This window comes from Lepidochelys kempii, chromosome 9 (assembly GCF_965140265.1).
Source record: "Lepidochelys kempii isolate rLepKem1 chromosome 9, rLepKem1.hap2, whole genome shotgun sequence".
In the NCBI taxonomy this organism is placed as follows: Eukaryota; Metazoa; Chordata; order Testudines; family Cheloniidae; genus Lepidochelys; species Lepidochelys kempii.
Window position 1 is genome coordinate 99,040,784 of NC_133264.1, and position 26,527 is coordinate 99,067,310.

Below are 26,527 nucleotides of genomic sequence, written 5' to 3' on the forward strand. Positions count from 1 at the left end.
TCAGTCAGCCAGCCCGCAGAAAATACTTTTAAATATTTTTTTGCATTTTTAATAAGTGGGTTTATCTGATCAGTATGCTGCTGCTGCATACGGTACACTGGTGTTTTTAAATGTACAGGTAGCTTAATTGTAGTTTGCATTTTTATTGGTATATTTTAATTTAGTTGAAAATTAATTGAGCATAAGGGCAAAGGCCAAAAATAAATCTGTGTTGAATGGAGTCTCTTTATAAGCATGCATCCACCAATATAAATCCACAGGAATTTTCTGCTTCTGATTGGGGAATGAGTATCACGCAAAATACTTGAATTGAGCAGATTTGAGTTCTTTGAATGAGAAACTCCCATTTCCACTTCCTGGAGTGGAACGGGCACGTCATCAGAATGAAGAGGGAACCCATTCACAGACTTTTACGGCCCAAATGGACCATTATGATTATCATGTAGTCTGACCTCCTGCATGGCCCACGCCGTAGGATTATGAGAATTAAAAAACAAAAACAATTGAAAAATTACAAGTTTGTAGCTGTATCCTGACAAAATAAGGCGGAAGTTAATGAGAGTTTAGTTTGGCTAGGAGATAACTGTTAGGTAACACATCGTCAAATATCTGAATGGAGTAAACACCAAGAAGGGAGATTAGTAATTAAGAATAGTATAAGGGACATTGGGCATACTTGAAAATTCAAACTGAACATTACAAAAAGTTTCTTGCTGCTAATAAATTCCCAAAGGAAGTGGAGGAAACCCCATAGCTTGGCACATTTAGTGCTACATTTGACTAGTAAATGTACAGCAGAGAGTGGTCCTGGAGTGGCAGGAAAACTAGGTTGATGGTTGCCATAGGTCTCTTCCATCCCCTCACTCATAAGTGAGATGTCAAAGGAAATTTTTAGTCTAAAGCCTTTAGTGATGGTCTCATGCAGTTTCACTGTTCAACTTGTGCTGTCTGCATAACGCTAGTGAGTATAACCTTTGATTTTTTTTCAGATGTGAAAAGTTCTCTTTAATATAAAAAAAATTACAAACTTCAGTGCTGTCGATTTTAATCACTATTTCCTTTGCTTTCTGCATTCATGGTAAATATAAAGAAGCTGGTATTTTTCTTTCTGTCTTAACTGTGGAGATACTTTAAAAAGATACAATGGAGCCCTGTTTAAAATAAAAGTACTTGTAATATCCTCTCTATAAGTAGAGATTAGTTCCAGTGGTTATTTGCTGATTGAATTGAAGGGAATTGTGATGATTATTCTCCCTCATTAAATATAGTTTTTGCTGTATACAGGTTTATTGTAACTGGTCCAACAAGCTTCCAGGTCCATCCCTTTACGAGCTGGAATAATTAAAACCCAGAAGTAGAACATCTTTTTTTAAAGATGCCTACCATGCAGCAGTGGAATTTTAATGGCTAATTTTTGCACTTGTGGAGTGGCCTGTTGTCCTTGCCTAGGCCTTCCGCTTTGTCAACAGGATGGGTCTCTAATCCTTGACAGCAGCTGACAAATTGAGTCCAGTGATACCTATTATAAAAGATTTTGTGACATAGAGCAAAATGTTCATTTGAAGTTTCAACATGCAACTAATGGTTGCTTTGCTAAGAGTTTGACACTAAAGATACGTGAGTAGCATATGTGAGATTTTTCCTTCACTTTGGAGTAGGATTTAAATGGGCTACTTAAAGCAGAGTAAACCTAATCTGCTCTATGCACTTGTGTGCTATATTTGAAGTCCCTCCGCTAATTAAAACACTTTTAAAATCTCTTTTTCTGTATTAGATTCTATGTTGATGGTGGCTGAGAGACTAGAGGGTCCTTTTAACATTGAGTCAGTCATGGACCCAATCGATGTGAAAATTTCTGATGCGATCATGAACATGCAGGAGAACAGCATGCAAGTGTCTCAAAAGGTATATCACCAGCACTTCAAAAAGAAAAAAGCTAAAAAGAAAATTCTGTTTTTATTCCTCCAGTATTTACATTTATCTATTCCCATTAAAAGAACTGTCTTAGGGCTAGTCTACACTACAAAATTAAATCAACCGAAGTTATGTCGACATACAGCCACTGCAGTCATTACATCGCTCTTGCACGTCCACGCTATGCTCCATGTGTTGGCGGTGAGTGGCCGCTTGCACCGAATTAACTGTCTGCACGGGGCATTGTGGGGCAGCTTCAGAAAGGCAGCAACAGTTGATGTCAGCAACCCGGTGTCTACACGGGCACCGCCTCGACCTAACTACGTTGACCTAAGCGCCACGCCTCTTGTGGAGGTGGCGTTGTTAAGTCAGTGTCGTGGGTGAATTACATCGGGGGGAGCTACATGTCAGTGTAGATGTTTACAGAGTTAGGTCAACATAAGCCTTACATCGACCTAACTGTAGTGTAGACCAGGCCTTAGCTGCAATTTGTGTGTATTTTAGTGCTGTTTTATCATCTCTGTCTGGGGAAGGAATATTTGGTAAACGGTGTTTGGATAGGAATACTGAGGGGTGGTAAATGTCTGGTGTGAAATCCTGTCCTCTGAAGCTCCTTAATCAAATCACCTAGGTTTTCCAAGGATGTGGACAGCCTAAAACGCTGACGCAGGGCCGGGCCTCTCGCTCAGTCTCTGAAAATGGCTTCAGTGCTCGCTTTAGACCCTACAACCCGGAGGAGCGGCCAACTACCGCTGCTGGCACGAGTTTGGATAGACTGGTGAGTGCCTATTGGCCTGTCTCACTGATACTGAACAAGGGCTGTTCATAATAAACACATGGTGCTTTGTCGCCTTCCCAGCTAGCTTTGGCAAGCTTAAAAGGCAGGTTGTGTAGGTGAGAGGCTCAAGTAAATTGGGGGCGTCTGTCCATGCCCCAGTCTGTATCTTTGCCAGTCCATAACCTGATGATCTTTTTAAAAGTAGTTGAGGAAACTTGCAACTTTCTTATACTCTTTAAAGGGTGTAATCTGCGTACAGCTCTAGACAGGAGCTAGCTCAGCGCTTGTATTTCAGGTACGTGCCTCTGTTAGTGGTTTCACATATAAATAATGTCGTGTTTGAAAATCTTGTTTTTAATTTTGCATTTAAAAACTCCCTAGAGGCCACTGATTCTGATGAAACGCCATTGATTTGCACCAGCTCGGGATCTGGCCCAAACACGTCTCTTGTTTTACAAATCTATTTTCAGCTTTACTTTTGAGAAATAAATTTGGTTCACATTGATGTTCTATATTGTGCTTCCTTTTTAAAATAGGTTACTGATGTGAAAGAAAAACTGAAGCAAGCCAAAAAGTTTTGGTCATCTCTCCCTGGCAACATTTGTAATGACGAGAAGATGGCTGCTGGGCGTGTCATTGAGGATGAGTGTTGGAATGGAAGTGCCAAGAGCAGGTCTGGATAAGCTTAACTGAGCTAACTTCCTTCATGTCTGACCTTGTAATTCAGACCTTCAGAACCTGTCTGGTTGTGGGTTGGCTGATTATCTAGCTCAGGGTCTTATATGGTGCCTGTCGCCATAGTACTTTTGAATGTATTTATCTTCACAACTGCCTGTGAGGTAAGGTGGTAAAATGGTAACTGAGGCAGAGAATCTCTAAGGATAACGCTTGCAAAATTGCCTTAGCAGCTTAGTCCCACTGAAAGTCAATAATAGTTAAGCACCCTAGTTGCTTTAAAAAAAAATGTGTAGCTAAGTGACTTGCCCAGACTCACAGAAAGTCTGTGGCAGAGGTGGCAGTTGAACCCAGGTTTCTCAAGTCTTAGGGTAATGCCCTCCTCACAGGACCACCCTGCTTCTCATCTGGCTGACCTCTAGATTCCTGCTGTTCATACAGGCTCAGGGATGTAGGGTCTGTTCCAAGGATCATGGAGCACTTCTGGCATGTAGGCCAGGGTGGGATTGCTGCTGAGAATCAACCCTGCCAGAAACCTGTGATGATGGTCAGCATGTTTTTCTTAAGTGACATGTCTCCTCTAGGGTTGGGAACCTACATGAAGGTTATTGTCGGAACAGAAATCAGAGGGAAGGAAAGAGACAAGTGAATTTGGTTGGCGTTGTCCGTGTTTTAGGTCTTACCTTATACTCCTGAGGTTAGCAAAAGAACCCGTTGAAATTCTTCACACAGTTTTTTTTAAATGGCCTCTCTTTTTGAAAAAAGAACTTTTGGGGGCAAATTATTCATGTGGTAGAAATGTTCTGTCTTTCCCCAAAACTTTTCCCCGGTTTTTTTAATTGACTTTTTATTTTTAATCCTGTGTCAAAGTTTTTTGTTTACCGAAACCCCAAGCAAAAGAAGGAAGTTTTTTTAAAAAGTGACAGGTTTCAGAGTAACAGCCGTGTTAGTCTGTATTCGCAAAAAGAAAAGGAGTACTTGTGGCACCTTAGAGACTAACCAATTTATTTGAGCATAAGCTTTCGTGAGCTATAGCTCACTTGAAGTGAGCTATAGCTCACGAAAGCTTATGCTCAAATAAATTGGTTAGTCTCTAAGGTGCCACAAGTCCTCCTTTTTTTAAAAAGTGAGAAAAAGTTGCTTGAAGTTTTGTGGAAAATAGACCAATTTTGAACCTGTGAAATGAAAACCGCGTGAAAATTTTTGCAGAATGGTTATCGGGGTTTGTTTTGGTTTTTCCCCAACCAATGGGAGTTTTGCAATCAACTTCTATGAAAGCAGGAGCAGGCCCTTTCTGCAGAATTTAAATTTCATGAACCTCTATAAAACTCAGCTTCCCTGCGTTTTGGGTCGTCTTCTCAATAAATAGTGCCCGTATCTGCCTCTGCTGGTAGCTTATCCCAGGCATTAGATGCCATTGATCTTCTACTCACCAGGGAAACCTTCTAACTGGTCACTGGTGAGTAGGCCAATGTAGCAGCTGAAAGAGGTGGAGTTTTTGCTGCATCAGCTGAGGTGGAGGGGGCATGTTGGGGAAGCGCTGGTCGTCCCAGCTAGGGAAAGTAGAGGATCCCTCCCCACCCTTTGTACCTCCTGCACTCTATACCCTTAATATGTGGATGTTTCAAATCCTGTCACTATCCTCCTATACTGCACTGCTCTGAAAAGATGAACGATCAATAAACTGTCACACCTAAATCTCCCTCCAAATTTTCTACAGAACATCTAACCACAACAATGATGTTAAACACTGAACATTAAGGCCCAAATTCAGGACAGCGCTTAAGAATACACTTAAAATCCATTCCAATTTAGAACAGCATTTAAGTACAGCGCTTAATTTTAGGCATGTGCTTAAGTCACATTGACTGGCATCGCATGCTCACAGCCTAGGCAATGGAACATTTGCTTTAGTGGGAGTTAAGCAAGTGCCTAAAGTTAAGCACATATTGCTGTTCTTGAATAAGGATGCTTTCCTGAATCAGGGTCTAACTTCTGATACTTACAAACATGAATTTTAAAGAATAAATAATCTTTAACAAAATTAGGTTAAAAAAGTTACTTTTCTCAAATTCTTCACTTTCGTTTTGATCTAAAGTAACCAGGGTTTGTATCTTCGCTGTACATCGTCGTGCTCTCAACCAGCATGTTCCCTCTAACCTCTTGTCAGACTGATTCTGGCCACCCCAGTGCTTGGGAAAGACTAATATAAATTCTTCTCCAATCTCGCCCTTTAAAACAAATAAGTAATATTGTTTCACAACATCTGATCTTACAAATCTGATTACATGTGTCATCTTTCTGCTAGAGTTGAGCAAATTGGATGTTCAGTCCCTCAGTCACTACATCTTCTGTCGATCTCCCCTATAAATCACTAATACATCCTTTGTTTATTGAGGAAACCGAAGTCTTAGCTTTCATATCCTGAGAAATAACATTCATGCCAGCAAATTCTGATCTCAGTTATGCTGGTGCAAATGCAGAGTAACACTGTTGCCTTTGATCCAGACTGACACTGAGCTCAAACTACACTGTGCTGACGTGTCATATAGCCATAAAGATGAAGGATCATGGAGATTCTCTTTATTGTCCAAAATGATGGCGAATCCTTTTCTGTCCTCACAAGCCATTTTACTTCAGGGGGCCTGGTATTTTTCTCTTTTTATACAGAAAGGAAAATCCTGTTTCTCAAAAATCCTGAGTGAAAACAGGCCTATATTCAAAGGGTGTAAGAGAACTCTCAGAACCTCTTAACACACCTTATAACACAATGTGCGTCTTTATAATGGAAAAATTTCCTTTTTAGGTACGTCTTTGCAGTGACCGGAAATGGTTTAGCCAATCAGGTGAATAATCCTGAGGTAGAGGTTGACATTACAAAACCAGATATGGTGATTCGTCAGCAAATCATGGCCCTTCGGGTGATGACCAATAAAATGAAGAATGCTTACAATGGAAATGATGTTGACTTCCTTGATATAAGTAAGTGTGGGTCTTAACTGGGTTGGTTATTCGGAGGGAGCTGGTAAAAGTTCAGGTGCACTACCGAGCATCTAAGTGTACAGGGGCTGGAAATGAAGCCCACGTAATACCGTTTGGATCTGAACTTTCCTTGTGCTTAGAATTCACCCTTATCCGGGACAGCACTTAAGCACAGGCTTAACTTTTGGGGCGTGTTTAAGTTTCAGTGGCTGGAGTCCTGTGCTTAGATTCCACGGGGCACTGGAGCATTTTTACAGTTTAAGCAAATGCCTAAAATTAAACACCTGGGGGAAGGAGTCACTGGACTTGGGTTTTGTGCTCTTTGGGTTTGGTGTTCTGGTTCAGGGCCTTTGAAAGGAATACAAGCAAAATTTGTTGGTTTCTTGTAGGTGATGAAAGCAGCGGGGAAGGAAGTGGAAGTGGCTGTGAATTTCAGCAGTGTTCTCCCGAGTTTGAGTTCAATGTAACCGAAGTTACTGGGAAAACTAACAAGATTGATAAAAACACGAACACTTCTGCTGCTGCCAGTGTTGGTCTATCACAAGCAGCTTTGTTCTTTAGCATCTTATTCTTGGCCATGCAAAGACAATGGAGATAATTGTGCAACTTAGGCGGAAAAGACTTTATCATCAGAATTAAAAGGCACCTGTTTTCACTTTTATACCATCTAGTGACTTTGCTTTTTAAGTTAATGGACAACAGTGTACAGTTTTTACTATGTGGCCACTGGGTTTAAAGTATTGATCTTTCTTTTTTTCACTTGCTATTCTGGAAATAACGCTGACGTGGACTGTTAGTCTGTCCTGTTCACCAAGAATCCATGTTAACGGTGGCTAACAAAGTGTATATACAGACCTGTAGTTAGCTATGCATTTGTGTTATTATCACTTGCCTTTTTAAAAAATTTTATTTTACCACATTTCTTACAAGAAAAACAGGGTCCTATCTCGGCATGTAACAAGTATGTGTTTCTGAAATATGAAATATCTGTACAGAAGCAAGTTTTATTTATCATGTTATGTTACGGGGGAAAAAATAATAACCCAACAAGCAAAAGAGATGTTTCATGTAATTAACTTCCCATTTATTCATGTTACGTTAGTTGCCTTATCTGGAGAGAAGTGGAGGTAATTTGTCTTTATTCAGTAGAACAGAATGTGAAGGCATAATTGGTCTATAAGCCATATGCCCCATTTGCATAAAGCATTAATACCAGGAGCAGGTTATACTTCCTTTACAGGAAGTTTGGTTAAATTAGAAGAGACTACAGAGAATTCCAGTTTCACATAAGATAAGAAGAGCTGTCAGTTGTTCCTCAAGACCCTGGTGATTAGCTATAAACCCCGTACACCAATTCTACACCTACACACACCCACACACACTCTTCAGCAGGTAGTGTTCAGTCGGATGCAACTCACATTGTTGCTGATGCCAATGCCAACCTGTGTTCTGTCTGCAAATTTGTTTAGTTGAATGTTGATGATGTTTAGGGATCTTTTTTATATAAGATGCTTTTATATGAGAGTTTGTTTCCCTCTGATCAGACAGACGGTCAAGGGTTAAGACTGGCCAAGTAGCATGGCAGCAGCACATTGCATCCGACAGACCTGAGTTTAAGAATGGGCTTGGGTGGGTGGGCTTGACCGATTCCACCTGATAGGAGAGTCCCATGCAGTCACTTCAGAGGATTGGTAGAGACCACACAGTTCTACTGGCCAAGGCACCAAGTGACCATAGTGTTGGCTATGCAGGAAGTCCCGCCTTTCCACGTTCCCAGCTGGAACGGTTTTGTGGTAAGTGACAAGTCATAAATAAAAGAAATATATATTTTTAAAAGGAATGAAATCACTTTAAAAGAGTTACTAAAAGTCTGCAGAAAGACTAAAAATTATTCTGCAAATCTCTTCCTGCTTTTGGACAGCCATTAGAATCTGGCTGGATGCTTCCAGCCATGAGAACAATCTACAGAGAGAGGGTTTTGTTATATTCCAGCCTTGTGTTGCAAGGATAATTTTCTATTTTTATATTGAAACATTAACTACTTGTTAGCTCAGGGTCAGCATTTTATTCAACTTTATTTTCACACCAAATTTCTGCAATACTATAAAGATCGAATATTCGTGGCTGATATGAACAATCCTGGAGGCTTAATTTTACTAGAAGTAGCCAGTTATTTATTAAAACATGATGTTAGTAGAATATTCATATTCTGGCTATATTTTTTCTTTAGAAAACAAATCACGGAAGCATAAAATTGAAAAGGTTATAAATTTATGTGTGGGAAAAAATGAATTGTAAATAGCTAAGTTGCCTTGTGAGGAATTGGAAAATGTGCTGATACTTAGAAACTACCTCAGTTCTGAGGAATTTCCTTCCTAGCTTTGAGTGCTATTACATTTACTTGGTAGAAATGAATCTGGTCTCCAATATGTAGCTAAAAGAGTTATCCCCATAGACCTCGTTAGATTGTTTTTAATTTAGAGCATTGAACGAAGGCCAGCTGTTTTCTTTCAGCTAAGTTCCCGAACAAAGAGAATTTCTGAATTAAATATTGCTGATGGTTTCCATGACTTTTACTGATTTGTTTGGTTTCATGGCATTTTTTCTGTTGCCCTTTAATTATTTAAACGGTCATATTCATTTGAATTTTAATTCTGAAATAAACAAACCTTAGATACACTACCATTGTAAATCTATCACAGTAAGGTCTGACTGGATAACCCTTCTGGCTTATACCCAGTTGGCAGATCAGAAAATTAAACTAAGAAAAAAATTAAATTATTTCAGAGAATGAGATGGAACAAAAGCCCTTGTATTCAGAACAGCTGACTTTTCCAAGATCTCCGTTTTTGGCATATAAGTGTTCAGATGTAAGAAAGTTACTTGTAAATTCTCCTGCTTTTGAACAGTCTGCCCACTATGTACCTAACCAAAAAAAAAATGTTTCTGAATTGATATTTATCATTTTACAACTAATTGCTTACTAATTATTATTCATTAGTTTTGTAAAAGCGAACAATGCAAAGAACTGACACGAGTTTTAAACTTGTCTAGTGATAGATTTTGTTAATAACAAACCTCCACTATATAAAAGGACAAATTGTCATCTGGAGCCTCGGAAACCAGAGTAAACGTAAATGTAGAACGATAGAAAGTTGTGTTTCTGCTTTGATTTTGTGTTGCGTGTGGAATCGGTTTACAGCCCTAGGTACAAATTCAGTAGGCCTCTTAATGGGTGGATGTACTGATTGAGACACGGCTAGCCGCTGAAGACACTTGTTTTACATTTGACCCAATTATTTTTATGTAAACATTAGGGCCTTTACTACATAACTTGAGTTTTTAAAAATAAATTCTTACCTCCACAATCATCAACTTCAAATTTTAACCATTGGAACAACTTACCTAGATATGTGGTAGATTCTCAATCACTTGAAGTGTTTGAATCACGATTATATAATTCTGTAAAAGGTCTGCTCTAGCTCAAACCGAAATTAGGGCTTGATGCTGAAATTGGTGGGTGAGGTTCTGTGACGTGTTATGCAGGAGGTTAGACGAGATGATTGTAATAATCCCTTCTGGCCTTAAGATGTTTGAGAAATGAAAAAGTGACACCGTGTAATGGCATTTTCTTTTGAATGAAACATCCATTCAGAACCCTCTTTGTTTCTCCTGGCTTTTAAGGTGGCTTCCATCTATACATTTATTAAAGTAATATGGAAAAAGACAAAATCACTGGCTAATCTGAGAACAATCAGTTTATCATTTTGTCATACCTCTCATATCATTTATCATACCTCTCTTCTTTGATAAAGTGGCCACAAGGTTTGTTGCAGTTTATACCTCTTCTGGTGCTCCAGAATCAAAGCTCCCTTCTGGTGCTCCAGAATCAAAGCTCCCTTCTGGTGCTCCAGAATCAAAGCTCCCTTCTGGTGCTCCAGAATCAAAGCTCTCTTCTGGTGCTCCAGAATCAAAGCTCCCTTCTGGTGCTCCAGAATCAAAGCTCCCTTCTGGTGCTCCAGAATCAAAGCTCTCTTTTAAAAACTAAACATTCTAGCTTTCATGGTTGCAAAGAAAACCTGAAAATTGTAAACGTGAGTGCAAACTAATACAATGTGTGCCCTTCTGAGTTTGCAGATGACCTGGAACAATACCTCTTAGAGGTGTGAACTGCCCCTAGTTGTCTTGATAGCTTGTTAACTCTGAAACCTGACCATGCCATATTTAATGTCAGCATTTTCTGAAATGATTGTTTTAGCAGGAACATGGGAATTCCTATATCGGATAAGACCAGTGATTAATGGACTCAGATACCCTGACAGTGGCCACTACCCGAAGTTTGCAGAACAAGGTGCAAAAAAACCTTGCAATTTAGTTGAATATTTATAACCTGTCCCAAACTGCCTCATGTGTCCACTACCCAGCTACCAAAGCTGTCAGCTTTCTGCTTGACCACTTCTACGGCCATGCGTTGTCGATTAAAAAAAGATCTCTGGGACATGGAAAATTCCGTGTGTTGGCAATGTAAATAAACTAAATGTTGGCCAAATAAATAACACAGGAGCTATTGTCCTGGTGTATTATTCATATTCAGAGTTCAGGAAAATCCTGGATTTTTAAATCTAAAGGAAATGGTCATGGAGTTCTGGTCTGGTGCAGTGGCTGTTACCGAAAGTCCTAGCAGCTGTCATTTGAGTCCAGGTGCTGCAGAGAGCGCTGACCTCTAAGGGAATGTGAGTAGCAGGCTGTTTCATTACCGATGTGAATTTGTCATCTTTAGCTTTTACTAGGCTGTCTCCATCACGCGGCTTTTAACGACACAGCTGTGACAGTGCAGCCGTGCTGCTAACCGGGGCACCGCGTAGCTGCTGCTAGTCGTCCGGAGAGAGCTCTCCCGCCAGCAAACAACGTCCACCCCCAACGAGCGGCGTTTGCGTTATTGACAGGAGAGCGCTCCTGCCGACAAAGCGCTGTTCACACCGGCGCTTGTCATCGGCAACGCTTCCGTCTTTTGGGCGGGTCGCATGTGTGTGTTTTTAACGCCTCTGAAAGAGAACAGTTTTGTCAGTTGCCAACGTAGATAAAGCCTTATGCTGTCCTCCTTGGGTGAGATCCAGTCCGGATGGAAGGTAAAGATGTAATGAGTTAAAGGTGACTGCAGTGGCATGTCCTGCAGTTGGTAGTTGCAGCCCTGAAGCCTAATAAACAGAGGCCTACCAAATCCACGGCCGTGAAGAACACATCAGGGGCCATGATATTTTGTTTCCCCATAAAATCCGGTCTTTTGTGTACTTTTCCCTGGCAGCTGCTGGTCAGGCGCCCAGCCCTGAAGCCGGCAGCAGCGCAGAAGTCAAAGCCAGACCATGACCCCCTTATTTCTGCACCGCTGCTGGCCAGCAGCCCCGGCGCTTCCTGCAGGGGGGGAGGTTTCTGGAGGTGGGTCTGACCCAGCGCTGGGAGCAGCCCCTGCAGGGGAAGAGGAAGTCCCATCTCTCCCCAGCCTGGCCAGGAGCCCAACCTATGGTAGGAGCCCCCAGCCCTGCCCCTCCCCAACTCCGGGCCCAGCGTCAAAGGGGCCTTGGGCTGTGGGAGGAAATGACCACAGAAATCTCTTTCCCCCTCCCCCCCCGCCCCCAAACCATGGCACCCTGGACAGTCATCCACGTTGCCTACGCCGCAAAAGTAAGGCCCCCCCCGTATACCATGCCACCCTCAGCTCTGCGTCGCTGGGGGGCGTTACGACCTTCAGAGCTGGCTGCCTGGTCAGCAGCAGCTGCTCTGGTCCACCCAGCTCTGAGGTTCGCACTGTTGCCAGCAGCGCAGAAGTGAGGTTGGCAATAATGCAAGGCCCCTACAATAGCCTTGCGACACCCCTTACCCTTCCCCCTGTGGGTTGGGCCCCACACAGCTACAACACCCTGAAATTTCATGTTTATCTGAAACTGTGAAATTTACGATTTTTAAAATCCTGTGACCATGAAATTGACCATGAATTTGGTAGGGCCCTACTAATAAAACTACTGCATTTTCCATTATTTTAAGGCTACCCGTTAGCCACTTAAATGCCACGTTTGTGTGCTTTTTTGTTACATACTTACATGTGCAGCTGCCTTTGGAAATTCATGTTCTGTAGAATCTGAGCATTCACATATCCACCTCCAGGGGTGGGCAAAAGTCACTTGTATCCAGTTGCAATTTGTTTTATGGTGTTTTATTTTATACATGGCAGGATCACATTAAGCTGTCCCAGCGGATAGTCAGAGTATTACAAAGCATGCCCAAAGTCTAACTTTCAGGTGTGAGCTAACATGTTCTGACTGCTTGTCCGTCTGCATGTAATTGTATAGGCTGCTATACTGTGCTCATTTCATGGTCTAACCAAGGAACACAGCAGACAAGAGGGCCTACCCATGGTGATCTCCTCCGCCCCAGGTGTCTCTGAGAGATGTCCAAACATTTTCTAGGAGGAAAGCTGTGTCAAAAAGGTGAGTCTTGCAATGTGTGCTAATGTTGGTGCCTTTTCGCAGGGCAGTTTTAAAGTCCTGGATCAGTCACCAAGAATTCTATTCTGTGTGGGTTCTTATACCTCCCTCATTCTATACAGATTCTTATACCCTAATCAGCACCCTAATATTGAAGTGCTTGAGATGTGATTTGCTTTCCCAAGGATACAGAAGCAATCACCCAGAAATAGAGGATTAGGATTCAGAACCTGCAGATTCCTAAGCCTGGGTTCAGTCCTCCGGATCTCAGCCACCCTAGGAAAGGGAGAGAGAGACAATTTTGTCATTTCCATCAGCTGTCAAGCGGGTGAGAGACTTGTGGTTATTAACGAGCCACAGTGTTCTTTGTAAGCATGGCTCCATGAAAAACAGGGAATTTTGCAAAAATGTCCATTTCCCCCCATCAAAATGTTGGCAACTTTGACCAGCTGTATCCATAAATCTCCCCGAGTCCTGCCCAAACTCAAGTAATTCTCCTCACTCCAAAAACCGTTTTTACTGTTTCAGGGTAGTGTGGTATTTTTCACTTCCTGCCCTAAACTGTTGTGTTAGTGTTGCCCTGCACTGTTGAATCTCTGCCATGTCCTACCCCCGCAGTGATTGCACTTCAGTGGCTTGAAGCGATCCTTGTATATGATTTGTGAATCATTTTGAGATAACATCAGTGGGGGCTACATAAATATAAGGCAATGGTAGCAATGATTTTCATGTCATGTCTTTATTTGATTTGGGTGATGCTCTGCATCACTGTTGTTCAGGGAACAGTTCTGTTTCCAAGCTGCAATTTCAATGCAGCATATTTAACACATTTCTTTGGCATAGATGGTTGAAAGATGTGTAACTTGCAGAGGCAAATGTAACTCTTTATGGGCATGCTTTAATGTTTGGTCACCTGTGCTTAAACCACTGAAAAGGATTAAATCGATCAAGACTCCTTTTTATATTTACTGATGCAAAAGCAGAGCAAGAGCCATTTAAAGGAAGAGAGGTCTGGCCACTGGCCTGTTTCCCTGCTCACCATTCTCTTAAGAGATGGGATGGAGCATAGAATTCCTGCCCAGCAGTCCCCCTTGAAGACGGGGAGCAACCAGATGATGAGCTCCAAAGGCCAAGGAAGGGTGCAACTGAGGCCAGAATGTAGCAGGAGTTGGGGATACCACGGCTCTCATGAAATTAAAAACAAACCTGGAGGTTGTGTGGGCTGGTTGAGAGCAGGGTATTCAGTAACTTCCTGCTTGTTTCAAATTCCTCCCTGTCAGGTTGTCTAAAGGTATTGGACATCAAGTCCTGATTCAGTGCAGGTGGATTGAAAGCAGGGTCCAAATGGTTCCCGCAGTGCAAGCAGGCATGCTCCTGTTCAGAGGAGACAGCAGTCAACTCTAGACTCTCCTAAATCCAGCTCTTTTCCTTTCCCCAACCCCCTCCTCCCTAAAAAGGGCAAAGACACCCTGCCCTGAGTGGTGAGGAATTGATTCCCATAAGGAGTTCTTTCTTCCCTCTTTCTGCTTTGCACCCCAGCCTGCTCTTCCTTTAGAGCTCTCTCCCGCATAGCAGGTCAGTCACTGCACTGTCATTCCTTTTGTGTTTGGTTGCTGCTCTTTTCAGTCTCTTCATCCCCCAGACTGTTCTTTGCAATGGGTCCTCAGTTAAAGACCTTCATGTTTTCATTCCCTGTGTCTCCAACTTCAACTGTTTGGGATGAAATTTTCCATGCAAAGTGTCTGCTTCAGGTTGATTTTTTTTTTTCCAGCCAAAATGATTTAGCCATTTCTGAGAATGAGATTAGGGAGAAAATACCTTGTTTAACCCATGTTAAAAAAAATAAAATAAAAAATCTTACAATCATTTCTTTGAGACACTCCAGTACCTCCTTACTTTGGAACAGGGGCTTGAAATTTGGCTGAAGGGTTGCCTTTGTGTTCCGGAATGAGCCTTTTGTGTTCCTGTGATAAAATGCCCAAATTTGGCCAAGTTGTCCACCTCTGGGGGAAATACTTCAGAATGGGATATGGACGAAATAACATCTTGAGGTCCCTTCCGGGCCTACATTTTGTGATATCAAAACATGTTCTGTTACAGTGTTTGTTGTGGCACGTTGGCAGACTTCAAAAACATTAAACTAAACTACGGTGCTTACTGAGAATATAGTTCATAATGGGGTGATAGAACACTGAATTGCATGTGATTCTGAACGATTGTGGATTATATTCTCTTGATATGCAAGCGTAACCTCGATAGGGTTAGTCAGTATGTGGAGTGTTGTATTCAGGCCAGAGGCCAAGGAGATAAGGAAGTATTAAAAACATGCATTGTCTTGGGATAGACCTTTCGTATTCTAGTTCAGTGATACTCGGACCTCAGTGGTTTAGGAGCCAAATTAGAAATCAGCATTACCCCAAAGTAGTGTGAATTCATTGTTGAATTTTCTCTCTCTCTCTCTCTCTCTCTCTCTCTCATTCTCACAGCAAAATGACTGCTCAAGTATTGTTTTATCAATTACAATTTGTTAATAGAGTAAAAGCATCCGGATTGCTTAATAACTTAGGCTGGTTAATAAAATCACAGCGTTTTAATACCATGTGCTGCAAAGAGCTGCAGGAGACGCATTAAAGAGCTGCTTGCGGCTTGAGAGCCTCAATCTAAGTATCACTCCTCTTGTTAGCTAAAAGCTTTACTATTAAAAAAAATTTGATGCATTAAATGCCCTGGGCTTTACATACAGCAAAACTCTGATGCTAGACATCCTGTTGAAAGCGATAATGTTGACACACAAGCTATATACCTTTTCTTTAAATGCCAAGATATAATAAACTCCCCATGGGCAGACCGATTTAATGTTTCCAGCAGATGGAAGGATCCAAGTGCTCCAGCGTGTACAGAGCAGATAAACAGGAGTTTTCCTTCAGCAGAACCGGGAAGACATTATGTATACAAACAGGAAAAGATGACAGCTATGTAAGAATTAGGGAGTACTATGCTTGCTCCCTACACAGGTTAGGCAGCAGAAGCTATCTGGTCAGAAGAGTACAATTAGTCCTGTGCTGACATGCTGGATCATACTGTTTGGGGAACAAAGACCTTGCAGTAAGTCCATAAGACAGTGGATGGTGGCCAAGCCAGGCTAAGTACATAGCTGGTATCATTCGTTTTTGCTGCTCTATGCTCATGGGTAGACAGAGGCTCATTCAGCCTTTCTGACTACTTTGAGGCAAAAGTGAAAATGTGTTTGTGCAAGGAGGGCAGACATTACTGGAAACAAGTGGCCATTTTCTTCACTACCTTAGGTCCGCACTACCTCAGAACTGTGGTATGTTGCCTCAGGTGAATGTTGACTTGCTGGAGTTTGGGACTGAAAGCTGGGACTCCTGGGTTCTGCCGCTGTTTTCCTGTGTGAGACCTTGGGAAAGTGATTCCACTGCTCTGTGCCTCAGTTTACACTTTTGTAAAATAAGACCAATACTGACATCAGCGGTGCATTGAGACTTGGGAAGAAATCCTGGCTCCATTGAAGTCAATGGGAGCTTTGCCATTGACTTAATTGGGGCTAGGATTATTTCACCCGTTAGTGTTTTTTAAAGTGCTTGGAGTTCTTCAGATAAGTGTTCACTGAAGTGTAAAATATTCTCATGGTACAAACTTGGGGGTATTTTCCTCACAGTTTGTATAGATTGTAAGCATTTTGCAAGCATTAAGAATATAATCAGGTTTGTATCAACAACTAAAGGGGCTGAATCCGGAACTGTGGTTCACTTAACTGTGTGCATGGCAATATAAAAGGTCTCTTTCATTAAGAATAGGACTGGTGACTTCCTGGCCTAACCGGTGCTGCTTTCATTTCATACAGATATGAGAGAGAAAGACGCTTCAGCATAAGTTTGCCCCTCACCCTAAAATCCAGTGCAAAAAGGTAACCTTGGATGATGGGTGTTACTAGCTGTAGGAATCTGTTAGGTAGATAAACAATGCATCCACTGTTTTCCTCACCTTCCTAACTCCTGTGCTCCTCTTGCATCTTCTAGTAGCTTGTCTTCAATGGGGCAAGTGGTTGGGTGTAAAGCTATGCACATGGGTAAGTGGCCTGCAGCACCTCGAGGTCCCAGTCGAGACTGGAGAGCTCATTTAGTAAAGTACTGTGCAAACACCTGGTAAGAGACCGTTCCTGCCTGGAACAGCTTTCTGTCTAAACAGACAGGAGAGAGACAGGTTGGAAGTGACTTGTCCAAGGACACATTTGTTCTGTGCACTACAGCACACTGCCTTTCACTACCACCACCTTCTTCTCAGTCCATTCAGTGGAAATGTAACTTGAAAGAAATATGCAAGTATTTATTTGCTGTGAGTAACTCCTCTGCTGAGACGGGCTGGCTTGACCTCCTTTCGGAGCCCATAAAGGCTTCGTCTTGCTTTGCCACAGAAGCCTGATGTGACTGAACAGTCCGCGGAGTGATCAGCTGCTGTTGGCTAAGAGTCCAGCTGACCGACCTGCAGTCTATACATTAAAAAATGTAATATTCTTTTCAGCTAAATACTGTTGCTCTTAGGTCAACTTTCTAAAAGGCTCAATAGGTTATACTCTTAGATGGGCTAAGTGAAGTTGATACAATTGCATGCTGTAGTTTTCATACATTGAGAGTTGAAGTAAAGAAACCAAAAAATAAGGACCAGGAAGGGAAAAGACACAGAGAATCCTGTTCTTTGTCCAGTCTTTAATCTCACTGTGTGACCATCCTCGCTCGCTGTGCTCCACCCATGGCATGGATCCAAAGACAATGTCATTTTAAACCAACCAAAACTGAAATCCTGACTGGTATCTCCTGACTTCCCAGCATGAGAGAAAGCTGAGAGAGATGCAAGGAAGCAGAAAGCAAAGGCTGCGTGGGCGGTTCTCTCTAGCCCACTTATGCATGCTGTGTTGGAGGCACATGGCTTTAAAGGACCAAAGCCTCCCTGTTCTGTGACTGGATGTTGGCAAATTTTGCTGAGCTCGTTTATTTTCCATTGCAGCAGCAGGCTTTCTTTGATCGTTGCCAATCTACTAGTGAGTTTTGCAGTAATGCCCCATGGAAGCATCATCCATTTTATTTCATGTTCCCGTAACTGGGTGCTGACCTTGTAAATAAAACAAATGTTATCGCTACAATCCTTTTTGGGCGATGCTTTTTGTTTCAAGGGCATTTGCTCTTGGCATGTTTCCCAAAAACACATTACTGACACGTGCCCATTCCGAGCAGGTCTGACAATCATCATCCAAAGTGGGAGAGCCATTGAATCGCAATTTGGATTTTAAGAATAAACAGGGGGGTCTGCGCCATGGGGGTATAAACCTGGGTGTCCATGAAAGGTTTCTGGCTGCATCAGATGACTATGCAAGGAACTGAAGTGGATTTGAGGCAGCCTGTCATAACAAATATTCACGCAAATGTCACCACCAAGATTAACTTTGCTAACAGATTTTGAATGCTATTTCCCCCCCTTTAAATCATTAACAAACATTAAGCAATAGAAGCTAAAAAGCTATGCTTTGGTCTGGCACAGGAATCACTGGTGGAGAATCTATGGCCTGTGTTTTGCAGGAAGTAAGACCGATGACCATAATGATCCTTTCTTGCCTTAAACATTGTGAAGATTTAAGTACCTTCAAACCCAGCTGTCCAAAGAACGAATTAAACATGACATGGTGGGATTAATTTCCGGTGCTCCTAAGAAGATGGGTATTTCATTATCCATAAGCCAACAAACCCCATTGCCACGGCTAGGGTTGTGTTCCGTGGGCATTCTGGCTGAGTAAGCCTGAAACCTGCACGCGGGCCTTGTTAATTTTTTCCTTTCCTACTGATTTCTCCAAAAACTTTTATTTTCCTAGGGATGAATGAGAGTGACAGCACTTGATTCTTTGGGGCCCAGAGCAGATAGGTGATGATAGGGAATCTCCTGCTTACTAACCACAAGAAAGCTAATCGTTCAAAGACAGACATTCTTCTCTGTATTATTGATGTGCTCATCTTAATATTTCTGCCGGTCCTTGTTCTTTTATCTTGGGTTAGAGATTTTGGAGTCTGTAAAACATGCTGCAAAAGTCAGACTACAGAACATCAGCAGAACTCTTTGGGCCAAGCACTATCTTCAGCTACCCTGGCTGGCTACACTTGGCTTCAGTTAGATGCCCTCTTGACTCACCCGTTCTCTTCCTCGTCCTTTCCCTGCCTGGGTTTCTTTCTTTTTTTTTTTTCTTTTTTTTTTTTGGGTGGTGGTGGGGAATATTGACACTAAATAAATTTCCATCTATTTTCAAAGTCATGACAAACCAAATGAACTGACCCCAACTCCCTGCTCTAACTGAATCCAGGCCGTGTTAACTGAATTGCACCTTCGTGGACTCTCTTCCCCTTTAGTCAGTTTAATGTCACTTTTGCTGCTGCAATAAAGGAAGTCTGGAGGCTTTGGGAGCAGTCTTGCAAGCCTGAGAAATCCTACTAAAGACACAAGCTGTTGGGTAACACCATGGACTTCAGTGAGAAGGCACTGATGCGGGGGGGAACATGACTAGGCCTTTTTCCTGCAGAGTTGGCCTCATGTGGACATGGGTGTTAAGTGAATGCAGTTAAGACCAATAGGATGTGTCTTGGGATCTCCATAATGAGAGTAAAAAGTGATGCTCCTGCTGAGAGTGTAGGTGAGTGTAGACAAGAAGAGCGGAAACCTCTTGTAAATAGCTCCCCAAGCAAATAACTGCAACAGTTGCTCTCCTGTTAAAATATAACCTTGATGGTGCACTCATCTGTTGAGTGAGGACAACGTTCTAGTTAAGCCTCTAATTTGCGGCAGTAGTTTCATTTCTGTCCTCTTCCAAGCCAGGCAATATTTGCATAACACGTCTGAGTGTTTTTATGAGAACACATCAGTTTAAATAGGTTTTCTTCTTTCAAAATTAGTGGCAGACTTTGGCCATCCAGGTTGCGGTTTAACTGCACCAGATGTCAAGTGCTGCTCAGCCAAGATCAGTGAGTAATCCAAAGGAAATATGATTAATTTCAAAGGAATGTGGTCAATATTTTAGTGTTTTTGGAACTTTTAATGTACAGAATATGTCGTGCTCCAGCTTGGCTTATTAACTTTAGCTTTTGAAGCAGTGATTTCATTAGTCTATTAAAATTATTAGTTTTAATTTATTTTAAAGTACAGGCCCTGAAACAATATTAGTTGTTTAAATGTTCTAAAACACTGCACCATGGCAGGAGCTGTTAGTTTAGGGCCTGATCCTGCCAACTTAGGTTCATCCAATTCCTACTTAGGGACTGATCCAACTCCAATTAAAGTAAATGGAATGACTCTTACTGATTTCAATTGAGCCTTTATCATGGCCCGTTTCATGTAGCTTCAGTACAGGGCTTAAATGAAGCACTTGTGTAATTCCTTCATGCTGGGGTGAATTTAACCCTTAATGAGCACATTGGTAGCCAAAGTAAAATATCTGCTCTGTTCCATCCCCAAATTAATAAATCATGCTACAATGACCGTACCCAAATTTCAACCCTAATACTCCCGGTCTGTTACGCTTGTTGATTTCAGCAGAGTCACGGCAGGGAAAGGTGTAACACAGTTCAGATTCAGGCCCATTCATTAAAACCCATTTCTGTAGGAAAGTGAGACTAATGTCTAGATACATTAAAAATTGCATCAGCTTCCTATAGTTATGAAATAGCTAAAAAGTGCTGGTAACCATTTGAGCCATACTGGAGAACTGGACACGGTTTGTGGAAATGTTTTTTTATGATGATGATAATGTCATTTGAAAACAACCAACAAAAAAATAATTATTTTTAAAGTGAGTCAAAAAATGACTTATCAAAATATTTCAAAGCTGGGTCCATCCTGCAGAGGTCAAAAATGAACCCATTTTCTGTTTTTTGCACAACAAAATAAAACACTAATATTTTTATCAAGATATTTAAATCAAAATGTCCATTTACATTTAAGTTGCTATTGAAATAGTTTGATTGCAAAACCCACACTTACTAAAAACTGAGATATTTGGTAAAAGAGAGTAATTTGTATTTGTTTATTTTGCAAAATTTAGTTTTGTAAGGACTTTTCCAGTTTTGGTAGAAGAAAAGCCATTTTTTTTTGTGAAAATTACCATTTTGTTGAAAATAAATTCTGTTGGAAAAATATTTAGAAGGGAAAATTTTTACCCTCTCTAGTCACACTGCAGGGACTGATGCCAAGGTGTTCAGAGCAGAGGAAGGCTAGCAGCCAATCAAATTGAACCTTAGAAAAGGCCTACATTTCAGAAGATTCATTTGGGAAAGCCAGGCATTCCCCTTCCTCCCAAGAAATCCAGGATTTTCCTGGTAAGCCAGGATGTACTTTCTCTAGGAGTAGAGTTAAGGCCGGGCTGTGTGTGGAAAAAGGCTTCTGTTAAGGTAAAAAACCATCCAATCGATGTAACATTTATTGCATATTTAATAGAAGGGGTGTCCTTTCAAATAAATCTAGCATCTGTCTTCATGCAACAGGCTTATTCACCAAATCCTCCAGCTGATCAGCGATGGCCCAGATAGGGTCGACATTTTACATGGCACCTTTCAAAACTGTTGTTTGTTCAGCTGCAGACTCAGAATCGGGGCACACCCAGAAAGATATTTCTACTGGCAGAAGAGCTAGGAACATAATTTCTTGTGAAAATGAACAATTCTGCAGGAATCTGAGGCGAGGTCTTGAACATGTGTTAGGTGCAGGAGCTCTATGCAGGTTGGTTTGTTTGCCACTGGCAAACAACCATCAGTGAGAGCAGGTGCCCTCCCCCCCATGGAGTTGTGAACACCCTGGGGTTCCCCATTTGATTTCTTATGGGCTTGTCACTCCTTTAATAATTTGCTGTTTCCCCAGATGTGCACTAGGTGGCATTGCCAACTTAGTTAAAGAGAAAACAAGATTGTGTCAGATCAGACCTTGACCAGAAGCTGAAAACTGCTGCTGTCTCAAAAGGCCTTTCCAAACCAGGAGGTAGAAGCACAAGCAATTAGGGGCTTTGTGACAGGCTGAATGCTGGAGCCTTTAAACTCTCTGAAATCCTCTCGTGGAATATCTTCCTGAATAACCTTTCACAAGCATAAAAAAAGGATAATTACTCAGGGCCAAAGTTTTAAACGCTAAATGCTCCATCTCTGATAGTGTTTCTGGGGTTTTTTAAAACCTCCTTTCACTGGAGAGAATTCTAAGACAGGTGATGTATTAAACACAGCAAGCACCATGCCTTGCAATGATGCAGGTTTGCTGGCAGAGCACAGATGTGCGTGAATTCCCAAGCTGCTACTTCGGTAGACTAAATAAATAAATTAAGCAATAGTTACAAATAAGTAAGTACAAACACGTAGCAGGAGACAGTCCGTGCCCAGAAGAGCTTACACTTGCAGAGACAAGCCAGACAAAGGACGTGGGGAGGCAGAGTAAGTATTATCTCCATTTTAAGAGATGGGAACTGAGGCACAGAGGGGAAGTGCCTCAGCCAAAGTCACACAAGCAGTCCGTGAGACCCAGAACAAACCATTTTCTTTCTCTCTCTCTTCTCTTCTCGCTCCACCGCCGCCCTCCTGTGAGAGAGATTTATACCAACCTCTACTTTCTCATAGTGTCCACATATGTCATGGCTACAATGTGTGCGCACCCCAGCAGTCAATGACCAGACACCAGGGGATGGTGGAAAGTGGTGGGGGGAGGAGGGTCTATTTGGGTTCACCAAGCAAGTTTTAAAAACAAGGTTAGGAAAAACATGGGCTGGACATACAAAGTGATTGCAACGCCGGAGAAATGAGGAAACATGGTTGTCATAACCCTCAGCTACTGTGGTGGATGGCTGAATGTCCGTGAGTACATTTTTATCAATATAGAAATCAGGAAAGCGGGGCTCTTCTTGAGCCTTGGCTCACCATTCGGATTCTGAGCCTCTTGGTAACTTCAGAATCAACGTTCTCTCATGCTCCCAGATCCATTTGTGTAGTGGGAAACAAGGGGCTAAAATCCTGGAAGGAAAAGCTTTCCTTGGGTAGGATTTGTCATTCAATAGTGCAGAACCCCTGGTGAAATTCCCCCTGAGGGTCTGTTCTCCTGAGCGTCAGCCCAATTTCAGAGATCCAAGAGGCTGAATAACATCTAAATGTTTGGGTGTTTATCAGAAACCCAAACCTCTGTCATGAATAGAGGTTGGTTGGTTAGAAGCTTAAATACAGATGTGTGGTTCTATGAATTTCGGCACTTGACACTGGAATCTAAGCAAGAATTCAGCTCTTGAGATCTCCAGGCCCTTTTTTGGAAAAATCAGGAAGCTTCAGTCTGACCAATGTGTTGTAATTTCTACCATTGCTTAGAGCGTTCCTCTCAGAAACTAAATTTGGTTTAAAGCTGAACGATATAATGGAGCTCATGCTTTTCCAGAGGCCAGCAGCAAGTGCTAGACATTCCACCACAAATATTTGCTTGTTTTGAGAAGGACAAACTTTTATGTCGTTTTAATGAATCTTGGCTTCCGTTTTTCCTGGATTGCATTCGTAAGAAGTAATGAAACAAACTGCAGTGTCATTCCTAATAGACGTCTTCCATGCTAGAATAATAGGATTGTGATTTGTGACAGACACAAATTTGAAAGCCAGGAATATACAGTCATGAGTCTGGTGCTCCTGTACTGGCTACACAAGCTAAGACCAGCAGTTGAATGAAGCTGTCTGATGGATGAATGCTCAAATCCTGCTCACTTTACTCCAGTGAGTCAGCACGACTGATTGCGTGAGTACGGCAAGCAGAATTTGGGGCATGGTCCACATGTCATTAAAAACAAACCCACACTGGTTTCAGCCTTTATTAGAAATAGCCCCACAGTTAATTGTGGCCAGTTGACCCCACCTGAAGTAATTTAAATTCACTGATGTTAATGGGAGTCATCCCATGAACTAGTCTGTTCCAATGGGCTTTGGATTAGGCCCCGGAGCCTCTAGTGAAAAAAGTTTCACTACAAGTAACTGCTCTCAGGAGGAAAGTAACTTATGCGGGGGAGTTGTTGTTGGTCACTGGCCTAGCGTGTGAAAAATCTTCCAACAGCACGAAGGAGAAGTCGTGCAAAGGCAAACTGCAAGGGAATAAAAATAAGCTAGATGGCACAGTTTACTTAGGTGTTCAGTAATGGCTTTTTGAGGAAAACTAATGGAAAGTTTGAAACTGATGTTTCATGTGAAGACAGACATACAACAAACTTGCATGTCTTGTTGTTCGCATCTTGTGCTGACCAGCATATCTGGCACTGATTTCTTTCCTCCCTCCATGAATCACCACTGAGACTCGTGTGACATGACGCTCCATTGCTTTCTCTCACAGTTGCTGTCCACGCGTCGGGTGGGGGCAGAGAATAACGTTATCTCTCATGTGCGGTATGCATTCATTTCTACTAGATGAAGCAGAGCAACAAATGATCCGTATTTTGAGGTCCCCGTATTTCACCTATTTTCAGTTTTACCCCCATTGCTTATGGTTTGGATATTGTTCTAGGCAAATAACAGCATGTAGGCGGCGCCGGTATCCCTAATACTGAGAGACTCCGTTCAGCAAGAGGCATGTACAATATACACCTGCACAATTTTATTTTGGAGAAGGTTTTGATAGCTTTTACACTCATGCCAGGTCTATGAAAAACATCCCTGCCCCATCCATTTATGGCCTTTGGGATTTTTTTTTTTTTTTTTACTTCGGAAGCATTTACTCTATTCTATACTTTACATAGATCAGAGAAAGGAACGCCCTGCTCCATGCACATGTTGTACATTCATGGGCAAATTTATATAAATCCATAGCTATGGCCCATACTGATGCAATCCTCATAAACTTGCAAACTTCCAATAATCTGTTAAAAAAAAAATTGTAGCAGTTGTCACCAGGTTGAGCTGTTACACAGTGTCCTTTTCTTAATGTGTGAGCAAGTGTTCAGTCTTGGGAAGATATAATGTGTTGTTAATTTTGTTCAGCAAGGTTTCTGGAGAGGGAGTTATGCGACCAACAGGAAAATTTGTTCTCTGCCTTTGTGATTACATTCAATTTATGAAGCAGAATTGCAGTTTGGAAATTGGGCATTGGTGCTGGTCTGAGATTCCCAGAAGAAGTGATTGCTGCACATGCTGTTTGGCTACCTTTCTTCCAGGACTTGTGTTCCTGTAAATAAAATAACTTACAATATACCCGGACTCTGCATCACTGATTTCTCCTCCTCCAGGGAGCCAATCTGCAAGGCCCTGGGCAGTGTCAGAAGAAAGGGAAACAATATAATACAGCTAAGCCATGCTTTGATAGGAAAACTAAAACATTTCTACAGGGGGGAGATGGAAGACCAAGACTGACCTCAGGGCTCCTGTTCCCTGAAAACATACACTGTATGTGCAGGTTTCAGAGTAGCAGCTGTGTTAGTCTGTATTCGCAAAAAGAAAAGGAGTACTTGTGGCACCTTAGAGACGAACCAATTTATTTGAGCATGAGCTTTCGTGAACTACAGCTCACTTCATCGGATGAATTCAGTGGAAAATACAGTGGGGAGATTTATATACACACAGACAATGAAAAAATGGGTGTTTATCATACACATTGTAAGGAGACTGATCATTTAAGATGAGCTATTACCAGCAGGAGAGTGGGGCGGTGGGGAGAGAAAACCTTTTGAAGTGATAATCAAGGTGAGCCATTTCCAGCACATTTCCAGGAGTTAACAAGAACGTCTGAGGAACAGTGGGGGGAGGAATAGTTTTACTTTGTATAATGACTCAACCGCTCCCAGTCTCTATTACTGTATGTGCAGTGGCAGTCAAAAAAAGCTAACAGAATGTTGGGACCCATTTGGAAAGGGATAGATAATAAGACAAAAATACAACACCACTATATAAATCCCACACCTTGAACACAGTGTGCAGTTCTGGTCACCCCATCTTAATAAAGATCTATTAGAATTGGGGAAAGTGCAGAGAAGGGGAGCAAAAATGATTAAAGGTTTCAAAAATGAACAAACAAACAAAAATAAAAAACCTGAGGGAAGATTGAAAAAACTTCCTAACTGCCAGAATAGTACTGGAATAAAGTGCCTGGGGAGGAGATTTTTAAGAGCAGCTTAGACAAACCCCTGTCAGGGATGGTCTAGATAATACTTAGTCCTGCCATGAGTGCGGGGGACTGGACTAGATGACCTCTTGAGGTCCCTTCCAGTCCTATGATTCTATGAAGGGAAAGGTTACTGAGCCAGTCCCTTATGCTTACGAAAGGGACCTATGGGATCTTTAATGTCCAAGCAAAATAGACAGGACCTCAGTTTTTAAGGACTCCTCCAAAAGACTCCTCCCAGACGACAGTGCATTTATCCATGTCAGATGATGAAGGGCCAGAATATAATAGGTTAATGGACGATGCATGCATTGCAAGTCAGGGATTCTTTATTTTGGTCCTTATTTTGCTACTGAGTGGCTGTGAAGCCTTCAGTAAACCTCTTACAATTTCCTGCCTCTATTACCCCATCTGTATAATGGGGCTAATAGAAACTTACCCTTTTTGCAAAGTGCTCTGATAGCTACAAGCAAAATGTGCGATTACAAAAACAGTCTCCAACAGGGTGGCCTGCCTGGCAGGAGCCAGCCAATCCAGCTTTGAGAAT

The 26,527-nt window shown here is 41.9% G+C and overlaps 1 protein-coding gene across 1 annotated transcript in view; it reads left to right on the forward strand.

Annotated features, from left to right (window-relative positions):
- GPC4 (glypican 4) overlaps nucleotides 1-10,011 on the forward strand; it is a 109,948-nt gene extending 99,937 nt beyond the window's left edge. Inside the window, exons 5-9 of the mRNA XM_073358517.1 lie at nucleotides 1,775-1,905; nucleotides 2,546-2,692; nucleotides 3,229-3,365; nucleotides 6,174-6,349; nucleotides 6,739-10,011. Of these exons, the coding sequence (XP_073214618.1) occupies nucleotides 1,775-1,905; nucleotides 2,546-2,692; nucleotides 3,229-3,365; nucleotides 6,174-6,349; nucleotides 6,739-6,947 (800 nt within the window). The 3' untranslated portion in view covers nucleotides 6,948-10,011. The remainder of the gene's footprint in view (nucleotides 1-1,774; nucleotides 1,906-2,545; nucleotides 2,693-3,228; nucleotides 3,366-6,173; nucleotides 6,350-6,738) is intronic.
- Nucleotides 10,012-26,527: the final 16,516 nt, after the last annotated feature.